Source organism: Sceloporus occidentalis, unplaced genomic scaffold (genome assembly GCF_023333645.1).
Source record: "Sceloporus occidentalis isolate IW3139 unplaced genomic scaffold, rSceOcc1.0.p SCAF_3, whole genome shotgun sequence".
Lineage (NCBI taxonomy): Eukaryota > Metazoa > Chordata > Lepidosauria > Squamata > Phrynosomatidae > Sceloporus > Sceloporus occidentalis.
The window spans coordinates 106,549,651-106,561,580 of record NW_028316983.1 but is presented as its reverse complement, the minus strand read 5'-3'; the positions used below and the strand labels follow the sequence as shown (position 1 = coordinate 106,561,580).

Below are 11,930 nucleotides of genomic sequence, written 5' to 3'. Positions count from 1 at the left end.
TCTGGGCCAGCCCTCTTTGCGGGATGCCACCACCTTGAGGCGGGATGCTGCGCCTTCGGTTTTCGGAGTGAAGAAGAAGCCCCCTCTCAAAGTCGGAGCTGAGGCAGGGCGAGGAGGCCCCACGTCGCCTTCCTCTTCCCTCCTCTTCCTCCTCCTCCTCCTCAGCAGCACCTTCGTGCCTTTCTCTAGGCGCCCTTCTCCTCCTCATGGGCCAGTGAAGGGGAACAAGAAGAAGAAGACCAGGGCAAGGACGACGACGACGTCTCTCTTGGGATCTTACAAGGCGGGTCCAGGGCAGAGAAGGGGTCCGACTTGGGGGGAGGCCCATGGAGACGACGACGACGACGACGACGGGGAGGAGGCGGTGGGCGCCCCGGTGGAAGACGAAACCGGGATCGCCCGCCCGCCGCCTCTTTCTCCTCACCTGGAGCGCCTTCCTCCTCCTCTTGCAGCCGACCCCGGGCAGCGGAGGTAAGAGACAAACTCTGGATGCAGCCACACTGGAGAGAGAACCCGGTTTGGCCCCGCTTTAACTCTTTGTCTCTATGGAATTTTCGGGGCCCACGCCAAACGGGTTCTTCTTCCTCCGTCTCTTTAAATTCGCCCTAGTAGTTGATCAAACCCATCAGCTCCGTTTGGCCCAAAGGGGAATTCAACTGTGGGGAGGAGGAGGGTGGCGAAGCTGGTGTTTGTGTGTTTGTGTGTTGTGTGTGTTTCTCTCAACAGGACTTTTATGTTTGGGTCAGAGGAGGAGGAGGAGGTGGTGGAGCGGACACTTGATCTACTTTCTTCCAACTTTGGGTCCCCAAATATCAGCCTCCTTTTGAAAAGGGAGGTGGGGGAGAAAAGAGCTGGAGTCCTTTATTTTAGTGAATCGGGTGGAGGCAACAAATCGGGGGAGACATGTGCGATCCTGTTGGTCTAGGAAGGTGGCGATCTTCTTGAATATAGTGACAAGTTTCATGGACGTGACTCTACCGCTGCGAACGTTTCGGAGTGGCACAGAGATCTTCGAGGCCTGGGAGGGGGCCAGTGGGGTCTTTCCCATCCCCAGAGGGATAGGTGTTCCTCTCCTCTACCCTAGATGCCCACCCCAAAGAAGGGGGGTATAGTGGCCCCGCTGTCTCCCTGCAGCTGACGTGGCAGGGCAGTGACAGGACCCTCCTCCTCCTCCTCCTGCCTCCCTCCTCCTCCCCTTTAGGTAGGAGCATCCCTGGGCAGGCGGAGGAGGGAATGGTCCCTTAGGGGTCTGTGGGCACCTCTCTTAGCCCGGTGCAGGAGTCTAGCTATATGGAGGGCTTTCCTCCCAAAAGAAGACTGAAAATGAAAGATCACTTCAGTCCCTAAACAGCTAGCATTCCAGAGTTGTCAGACCTTCGAACTTTTTCCTCTTTGCATTCCCTTGGTCACTTTCCTTTGGATGCCTACAGAGCTAGAGCCGTGTTAGTCTGTGGGATGACTATGTGGAGAGAGATCTCGCTGCCCCTTTGAGACTCACTGAAAGAAAGGAGTTGGCAGCAGGAGCTTTCGTAGACTTCAGTCTATTTCCTCAGATGCATTTGGACTATAATAATACTAATAATAATGTAGAGAGATCTTGCAGCCCCTTTGAGACTCACTGAAAGAAAGAACTTGGTACATCAGCTTTCCTAGACTTCAGTCTACTTCCTCAGATGCATTTGGGATATAATAATAATAATAATAATAACAATAATAACTATAGAGAGATTTTGTAGCACCTTTGAGACTCAGTGAGAGAAAGGAGTTGGCAGCATGAGCTTTCCTAGACTTCAGTCTGACTCCTCAGGTGCATTTGTGAAGTGAAGTGAAGCAACTGCAATGCTAGACATTTGGGGAGTGAAGGGACATTTCATTAAGCGGCAGAATTCTTATTTTTGGGGGGAGAGAATGGAGCAATACTTCCTCACCTCTTTCCCATAGCTGCACCCTTTGCAGGCAGCCAGTCTCCAAAGGGAAGAGTGACTTTTCAAGCCAGAGAAGGACCTTTGGGGAAGGGAGGGTCAGCTAAGAAGGGGATTCCCCAAGGGGACGTCTTTCTTTCCCACATCTGGCAGTCATTCTAGGCAAAGTCCCTTGCTGCAGCAGAACAGCGGCTGAGCTGCCCTCCATCATGCAGTGAGGCGGTCACTGGATAGGAGCAGCCTTTACCATGCCCCCTCAAAGGGACCAGCTGCTTTGCCCTTTGTGGGGCTTCCTTCTCTCCCTGATTGTGGGGGAAATTTTCCTTAGTGTGTTTTGGCTGTGTGTGTAGTGCCCCCTCCCCCAAATAGTCAAGCTGATGAAGCAACTGAGTGATGGGTGCCTATTGTTCCATCTTTGCCTCCTTTTGTGTTGGTCTCAAGCAAAAAAGCTTGAGCTGTTTCGGAAGGAAATCTCTTGTTACAACTTTCTTTTCATCTTGGAAACAGCTCTTGGTTTTGTAAATTGTCCTGTTGGGTTTCCAGTCTGAATTTCCCTTATAGTCACATCAGGAGACCCAAAGGTGTGCACGCTCCCTCTCTCCCTGTGCAAGAGAGTTCCCTTTTCACCCTCTGGGTTCCTGGTCACCTCTTGGACTTGCATGTCAGTCACACCAATCTCTCTCTCTGCCCCCTGCTGGCTCAGCTTGAAACTGAGATGGAGGAATAACCTCGGTGTTTCCAACTCACCTCTTGTATGGAGGTGTGAAGGAGTCTCCTTCCTTTCTACCTCTGAAAGCCAAGGGAACACCAGCACCATGGGCACAGCTTGACTTCACACCAAGTGAAGCCATTTAAGAAGGGATTCTGTAAAGATGAGCAGCGTGGCTGCTGTTTTCTTCACTTCCTTTCTTGTGCACTCTCTCTCTTTTGCAAAAAGCAAAACAAAATCCCTGAATGTGGTTTGGAGGCTTGTATTTCCTGGCTACTTGTTTTGTCCCACATTAGGAATTAGACATTGAGAGAGTGGCGGAAAAGCATGTGTTGGAATGGGGATTCTTTCCAAAGGAATGAAAAGTCGCTTTCTCCAAATGCAGCTCAGATGACTGAAAATATGTTGACACAGGGTATTTCATTTTGCCACATGGTGCTGATCTCTCTGGTGTTGTGATCCTCTAGTCTAAGGTATTCTTCTTTGGGAGAATGGCCTGCTCGAACATAGAAATCCAACTAGAGAATCCTGATGGAACTCAAGTATCTGACAAGATGATTTTGACAAATTCTGAATCCTGCTCCCACAAATATTTTTGTTATTATGGAACAAAAAACTCCCTGGGCATTCTGTTGTCTCGTTTTCTTTCCCAGAAAAGAAAGTTTCATGAACTGTGGACAATGTAACTACGGGGGGGGGGGGGGATATATAGACGGGGGAAAGGAGTGGCGAGACGCTGCTCCTTTCTCCCCCACATCGTTGCAATGATGTGCCCGGAAAAAGGAGCCGTGAAATGCGGCTCCTTTATGCCTCACTGCCAAGGTGCCTTAGCGCCCTGGAGTGGTGCTGTGCTGTCTCTCATGTGCCGTGACATTTACATGTGGCGCACGAGGCACATCATCAGCACGTGTGCTGTCTGAACACGTGTGTATCCAAAATGGTACTGGGAGAGCACGGAGTGTGCAGACGCTCCATGCTCCCCAGCCCTAATTTTGCTGTCAGGCCACCACAAAGCGGTGGTCTGTACCGGGCCTAAGTTTCCCCCAACCCATTGCTTTCAAGATGTTTTCGACTACAGCTCCCATCTGATGGGAGTTGTAATTCAACACATCTGGAGAACACCACATAGGGGAGGGTTTGTCTAAGTCTTGGTCATTTTAGTGGGTATTAAACCTCCAAAAGGCATAGGGTGACAGTGCCTGTATGTGTGCTTCTTTGTTATTTTTACTAAGTCCTCAAAGATCAGGAACTTTGGTTATCAAAGCAATAAAGGAGTTATTGTTTTTTAAAAAGAACTATATGCCATTTTTGATTAATGATCGTTGTTGTTGTGTGTCTTCAACTCATTTCTGACTTATGGCAACCCTAAAGTGAACCTGTCATGTGTTTTTCTTGGCAAGAAAGGGGGGGGGGGGTGCCATTGCCATTCTCTGAGGTGGAGAGAGGGTAACTTGTCTATGATCATCCAGTGGGTTTATATGGCTAAACCAGGAGCCAGGGTTCAGATGCAGGAGAAGGCAGGGGATGATGGGATAGGTCGCAGGGGGTCACTGGGGCCAAGATTCGGATGCAGGAGAAGGCAGGGGATGATGGGAACGGTCTCAGGGGGTCACTGGGGCCAGTGTTTGGATGCAGGAGAAGGCAGGGGATGATGGGATAGGTCACAGGGGGTCACTGGGGCCAAGGTTCGAATGCAGGAGAAGGCAGGGGATGATGGAATAGGTCGTAGGGGGTCACTGGGGCCAAGGTTCGGATGCAGGAGAAGGCAGGGGATGATGGGATAGGTCGCAGGGGGTCACTGGGGCCAAGATTCGGATGCAGGAGAAGGCAGGAGATGATGGGATCGGTCGCAGGGGGTCACTGGGGCCAGGGTTCGGATGCAGGAGAAGGCAGGGGATGATGGGATAGGTTGCAGGGGGTCACTGGGGCCAGGGTTCTGATGCAGGAGAAGGCAGGGAATTATGGGATAGGTCGCAGGGGGTCACTGGGGCCAGGGTTCGGATGCAGGAGAAGGCAGGGAATTATGGGATAGGTCGCAGGGGGTCACTGGGGCCAGGGTTTGGATGCAGGAGAAGGCAGGGGATGATGGGATAGGTCGCAGGGGGTCACTGGGGCCAGGGTTCGGATGCAGGAGAAGGCAGGGAATTATGGGATAGGTCGCAGGGGGTCACTGGGGCCAGGGTTCGGATGCAGGAGAAGGCAGGGGATGATGGGATAGGTCGCAGGGGGTCACTGGGGCCAGGGTTCGGATGCAGGAGAAGGCAGGGGATGATGGGATTGGTTGTAGGGTGGCAGAGAGGACAAAATGGCATGAAGGAGGAGGAGGGGAATGAAGGAGCAGGACGCAGGGGGCCAAGGGGGGGTGACATCAGAGTGATCTTCCACACCAGACCAATTCTAAGTGAAATCGAAGTGAGCTTGAAAGTGAATTCTGTAAATTCACTTTTTTCCCGATTTTACCAAAATGAGGGGTCGCTTTGGAATCACTGCGGAAGCGCCACGGAAGGAGCGCCCATAGAAAGGATTATAACGTGAATTCACATTGTGGACCTGCAGTCACCCCGGATCTGAGCTCCAAAAATCCCCCCAAATCCCCGTGTGATATACTCCCATGTTGGTATTGGTGCTCAGTATGAATTAACCTATACTTTAGAGTAGATATAGAACATGAACAATCAGATACAATTTGGGTTGATTATTTTGTGTTAATTGTCTTAGTGTCTCTACACTGAGGCAGTGAATGAGATAACTAACCCCACCACACAGGACATCCACAAAGTATTCAACTTTCTGAGCAAATGGAAGCACTGATAATCCCTTGAGTAATGGCTGCTGGTTAATTTATTCTGACTGTATGCATTTTAATTATAATTATTCATACTACATTCAAAAGAAAGAAAGTTACTTCACATGCCCGGATTCAGATACTGGCCAAGTCTGCTTAGCTTCAATGAAAAAGCAATATAAATATAGTCCAAGGAATTTAAAAGAAGATTATAAATAGATAATCGCCCGATCACCTAGGGTGAGTAAATGTCTCACCCGGGTAACCAATCAGAGGAGCTTTTCTTAACTGGAAGAAAGTTAGTTCTTTTTTCATCCCACGTCTCCCCACTTTTTTTTGTCACTGACGTAAACCAATGACTGTCCTAAGGATACATAGGGAGGCAGGTCAGAGAAAATTATGGGATAGCAATTTCTGTGGACTGATTTGCAAGTCTAATAAAAAGAAAACACCTTTTAAAAAGTTAACAAGGGGATTCGTTGTGCTACTCAAGCACCTTTTGAAGCTAGAGTCTTCTACAAGTAGAAAGAGGCTTACTTTTCTTGGCTGGATATTTCTCAGTATGCCCATTTTTTCTTAAGCTGTGGAGCTATTTGCAGAAACCACAAAATGGAAACACAAGACCCCAGTTGTATGGAAATGGGAGTAGAATTTCTGCACAATATTTATAATGAAATAGGAAACAATTCATACACTCCTCTCTTTCTGTGTGTTATTCACATAAATCCATTCCATGCCAAAGCAACGTGAACTATTTAAGAGCTGCTGATTACAAAGAAGGAATTCCTATATATTCTTGAATATACTTAACTATATAGATAGGCTAAGATTTGTTTCCTATAATCAGTACTATTATTTTCAATAAGAGATGCTCATGCATCAGAATGGTTTGTGCTGGGATTTAGGGGGATAAGGACGTTCTGCCCCTGCAATGAATTTCCCTTCAGTCCCCAAATTTCTGGCATTGCAAAGAGGGAGACACTGACAGTCCTTGACACATAGAATTGCTCTATTTGCTGTCTTTGTATTCCCTTTGCCTGGCTATTTTTTTTTTGGAAGCCTAAGTGTATTTCTAGATGCCCAACTGAACTTTTACGTTACTGAAATGGTAGAAATTTGGGGATTGAAGGAAAATTTCATGGGAGGCAGAATTCTTATCTGGGGGCAATATTTGCCCACTCCCCATAGCTGGAATCCTGTCTTGTGCTTGGTGCACTGTACGTAATGTACTACTGACTCACCTGTGCTGACTGATGTGGCTAGATGCAAAAGAGGTCTCAGCGTCTGCACTGTTAATAGTTGTGCAGAAGAGAAAACTTCAGTCAGCCCTCCTTATCAACGGATTCTTTATCCATGGATTCAAGCATCCATGGCTTCAAAATATTAATATATAAATTACAAAAAGCAAGCCTTGATTTTTCCATTTTATATAAGGGGGACCATTTTACTATGACATTCTGTTTAATGGGACTTGAGCATTTATGTATTTTGGTATCCTTAGGCGGTCCTGGAACCAAACCCCAATGGATACCAAGGGCCCACTGTAATTGTAATTTGTGCAACAAACTATCCCTCCTGAAATTCCATCTTCTGCACAGTTAGTAAAACTGCGCTAGTCCAGCATTTGCATCTGGCCACCCTAGAGTATTGACCAACATGCCAGGGTATTGACTGCCATTACCTCTTCATACTTCCTCCACTTTGTTTTTCCTGATCAGCCTTCTGTACCTTTAATTGTAGAGATGCATCCAGGAGTGAAGCTGAAATTTTTTCTTCACAAGGATGTGGCTGTTAGTGACATGATCACCTGCTACATTTTTTGTGGAGGCAGTTGTTTAAAAAACAAAGCATGAATAGTAAAACAGATGGTAACGATATACTATATTGAGACTAACATCACAGTTGTGGACAGCATCATTCACAGCTAAGTCCCATTCAGTTCAGTGCCACCTGCACCCAGGTGAGGAGGTTGATGACTGTAGTTTTACAACTCAAACCTGTGCATCTTTACACAGAAGCAAGGCCCACTGAGCTAAATGCATCTTTCTGGATACGTGTACAGGCTTCAGTGTTTGTCACACCAAGAATGTATCTGCACTGTAGAATGCAATTTGACACCACTTTAATTGCAAAAGCTCCATCCTACAGAATCCTGGGATCTGTAATTTTGCAAGGCACCAGAACGCAGTTAACTTTCCTCCAAAAGTTAAAGACCATGTTAAACAAAAATCCTAGGATTCCATAGGATGGAGCTCGAAAAGGATGTTGAGAAACTGGACCGTATCCAAAGGAGGGTGATTAAAATGGTGAAGGGTCTGGAAACCATGCCCTATGAGGAACGACTTAGGGAGCTGGGTATGTTTAGCCTGGAGAAGAGAAGGTTAAGAGGTGATATGATAGCCCTGTTTAAATATTTGAAGGGATGTCATATTGAGGAGGGAGCAAGCTTGTTTTCTGCTGCTCCAGAGAACAGGACCTGGAACAATGGATGCAAGCTAAAGGAAAAGAGATTCCACCTCAACATTAGGAGGAACATCCTGACAGTAAGGGCTGTTCGATAGTGGAACACTCTTCCTCGGAGTGTAGTGGAGTCTCCTTCCTTGAAGGCTTTTAAGCAGAGCCTGGATAGCCATCTGTCAGGTATGCTTTGAGATTTCCTGCATGACAGGAAGTTGGAGTGGTTGGCCCTTGTGGTCTCTTCCAACTCTACGTTTCTATGATTCTATGTAAAGTGGTGTCAAACTGTATTATTTCTGTAATGTAGATGTACCGTTAGTCTCCATTCTGTTAAGTGTTGTAACAACTAACCATTTATCTTATTATTTATTTATTTATTTATTTTATTTTTATCCCGCCTTTCTCCCAAAAAGGGACCCAAAGTGCCCATTAATTACAGTGGGTCATAAATGTGACAAATCTTGTCTGATTCCAACCCATTGTGTGTTATGGGAAGGATGTAGTTATCATGGGGAGGAAAAAACGAAAGAGTTGCCTCAAATAAGAATTTTGCTGCTTCTCAAATGAATTTTCCTTCAGTCCCCAAATTTCTAGTGTTGCAGTAATTTAAAGCTTCAGCTGATTATTTAGAAATAGAGTTTAGGCATTCAAAGAATGGGGCAGGCAAAGTGACCAAGAGATTACAAACTAAGCAAATATAAGAGTTCTAAGTGTGATTGATTTTAGCGTCCCATGAGTTCAACAGACTGCCTCCAGCCACTCCTTTCCTAGCCAGATCAGGGCTGCAGCAACCTCATGCCGCAGCCCCAACCTGGCCTTTCAAGGGCACAAAAAGGAGCAAGAAAAAGCAGCTCCTTTTTGCACCCTCCAAAAAGTGCCATAGCTGCGGTGACGCGTCTGTATGGCACTCCTTCGGCGCTGCATCATCTGGACGCAGTGTCAGAGGTGTGCCACGACACCATGCGCCATGTGGAGCAGTGTGCGGCATCAAGGCACCCTGGGGGTGGGTGTTGTGAGGACACTATGCCCTGACTCTGCCCCCATGCTGGCCTTTCAGGCAGATCTGTAAAGCGCTTCACACTCTGCAATGCTAGAAATTTGGCAACTGAAGGAGAATTTCATTTAGGAGGGCAGAGTTCTTGTTTAGGAGGGGGCAATGCCCTCATTTGGACTTTCCTCTGTATCTACACCCCTGGTTAAGTGCCATATTTTATTTCCTTTTGTCAATTACCAGACCTCCTAAAATGCTCTTACTAGGCTGTTGTATTTCCTAAACGTGTTGTGTTTTAATTCACTAAGTGCTCTCAGGTTTTAGAGTAAATGGACCCATTTTAGAAGGAAGTGGAGAGATCTGAAATAACTTTAGATGATCCCAATGTATAAATGTAGCTTTGAGTCCCAGGGTTCAGCAGGTGACATGGTCACATCTCCCTCATGTACTGTATACTTTGACTCTGGCAGTGGAAAACAGCAAACACTCTGTCTCAGGGTTTTGCTGTTAAAATCCAGCATCTCTGCAGTAGACCTGTGGCTAAACACTGATCCCCCCCCCCCCCCCCCCCAGCCTTGGCAGCTGACACAGAAATATGCCTGGTATGTTGTGTAGGTTGTGCAGTTCTTTACTTGTCCTTTGCAAGGAAGCTTGAGAAAGATCCTTGAAATAAAGGAAGATATCCGTCCCCCCTTCCCACAAACCAAATCATTTTTATATTTCTATAATGATTAATAAAACACCCTCTCCTATAAGACAGAAGGGGGCTACATAATTTTATTTACAAAAATCTTAAGAAGTATTCACAGCAATACACTCTGTCTGCAATGGATAAACAAAAGAGTGAGAGAGGGAAAGAGTAAGTTCTCACTTAATCTGTAAATCTCTCCTTGTTTGATGTTTTCCAGTAAATTAGATACTTTGATTCAAAAGCTAAGTCCTAGAAATATATTATTATGGGAGGGCTCTGCAGTTGAGACAATGTCCAGTTATTCATCAGGGCTGATAGTCTGGTTGACGTACTTAATTTTGCTATAACTATGCAGATCATTTGGGTCTCCAGATGTTGTCAGATTTCAGCTAGCAAATGCATGCTGTAAAATCACTGATTTAAATGGTACAGTGAGCCCTTGGTAGTCTCTGGGTTTGGTTCCATGACCCCCTTTGAATACCAAAATTCATGGATGCTCAAGTCCCATTAAATACAATGTCCTAGTAAAATGGTGTCTCTTATATAAAATGGCAAAATCAAGCTTTGCTTTTTGGAATGTATCTATATTGAATACTTTCAAGCCATATATGGTTGACTCCATGGATAAAGAATCTGTACGTACAGAGGACTCTACCATGTCTGATCTCATTAATTTGTCATATTCTAAGTTAGATTTGGTAAATGTGCAGTCCTTTTAATGTAGCTGGACTGCAACTCCCATCAGCACTATCCAGTACAGATAATGGTAAAGAGTGAAGAGAGTAGGAGACTAATAACATCTTACCCTTCCCAATTGTAGCCAGTTAAATGGGTGTGTGTGTTAACTATTCTTGCCTATATGTTGTTATTATGTGTATTCCAACAGACTCCAAACTATGGTGACTCTGTCATAGTGTTTTCTTAGCAAGGTTTATTAAAAGAAGGTTTGCCATTGCCTTTCTCTTAGGTTGAAAAGTGTGACTTGCTTGAGGTCCAGTAGGTTTCCATGGCTTGGAAGGAGCCCTGGTGGCGCAGTGGTTAAATGCCTGTACTGCAGCCATTCACTCAAAACCACAAGGTTGAGAGTTCAAGACCAGCAAAAGGGCCCAAGCTCGACTCAGGCTTGCATCCTTCCGAGGTCGCTAAAATGAGTACCCAGACTGTTGGGGGCAAATTAGCTTACTTGCTAATTAGCTTACTTGCTGTTCACCGCTATGATCTTTGGAATAGCGGTATATAAATAAAACAAATTATTATTATTATTATTATGGCTAAGTGGAGATTCAAACCCTGGTCTTCCAACACTCAAACCACTACACCTTACTGGCTGTGTGCTAGCTATGCATGTTTATATGCCTTCAAGCTGCCTGTCAACTTAGGGTGACCCCATGAATTTCATAAGAATTGGGGTTGCAGCCTTTTTGCCCACTCCCCAATAATGTCATCATCTTTAAATATGTCATAAGAATGTACAATATGGTGCCCTCCTTACTTGGAATAGCTAGAAGCTATAGGTGAACATTTTGTGTAGTCCGGCAGGTTACAAACCGCCAAAAAATACGAATGGAATACGTATTAGGGTTAGGAAGGGGTGGTGCTTCCGCACCCCCCTAACCCTAGTACGTATTCCATACATACAACATGGTGGCGCCCCTTCCACATGGGGGCCGCCATGTTTACGTATCGGACGCTGTGCGTCCGCATGTGTCGCGGCGTCTATGACGTCACGAGTCCGCCCCTGGCGTCTCGCGACGTCATAGAGGCGCCGCTTAAAGAAGCTCCATTTTGGAGCTTCTTTTTTGCTCCGGAAGGGAGCCACGCGGCGGCTCCCTTACGGAGCAAACGGCGGCAGCGGCAGACCGCCTCAAAGCAGCGGTCTATAACCCGCCTCCATTTTTGGAGAATAGAATTTCAGAATTTGCAAGTTTGATGGAAAGAATTTGAAGGTTTTTTTATTTTTTTTTATTTAAATGAATATGGGATAAAGGGCAACTGATACATTTAACTATCCCAGGTCTTCTTGCCCATTTTCCTTTTTGAATCCCATACCCTCCACTTGTCCCTTGTTGGCCAGGAAAGTACAGATTAATCCTCTTTCGCCCCACTTTTCAGCTGTTTTTGAAATGTCCCTGTTTCTCTCACCACCACCTCCCACTTTTTCTCTTTGTCCTCTGCTTTGCTTAGTTGGTGCAAACTGATTTCAAAGTGCAAACATAGAAGCTTATCACTCAGCATTTTAAACTGGCTCCAGCCTCCCGGGCTGGAGCTGGGATGCGGGATGGAGACGGGGATTATCACACACTAAATTGCCGTCAAACCACCGGCCGCTATTAGCCTGGGTCCCAGCCAGGTCTAAGCCATGCTCCACCAACACT

At 46.2% G+C, this 11,930-nt stretch overlaps 1 protein-coding gene across 1 annotated transcript in view; it reads left to right on the top strand.

The window, feature by feature from the left end:
- The first annotated feature begins 293 nt into the window (after positions 1-293).
- Positions 294-11,930, top strand: part of LOC149316541 (collagen alpha-1(XI) chain) — a 325,693-nt gene continuing 314,056 nt past the window's right edge. Inside the window, exon 1 of the mRNA XM_089515788.1 lies at positions 294-471. Within this exon, the coding sequence (XP_089371914.1) occupies positions 327-471 (145 nt within the window). The 5' untranslated portion in view covers positions 294-326. The remainder of the gene's footprint in view (positions 472-11,930) is intronic.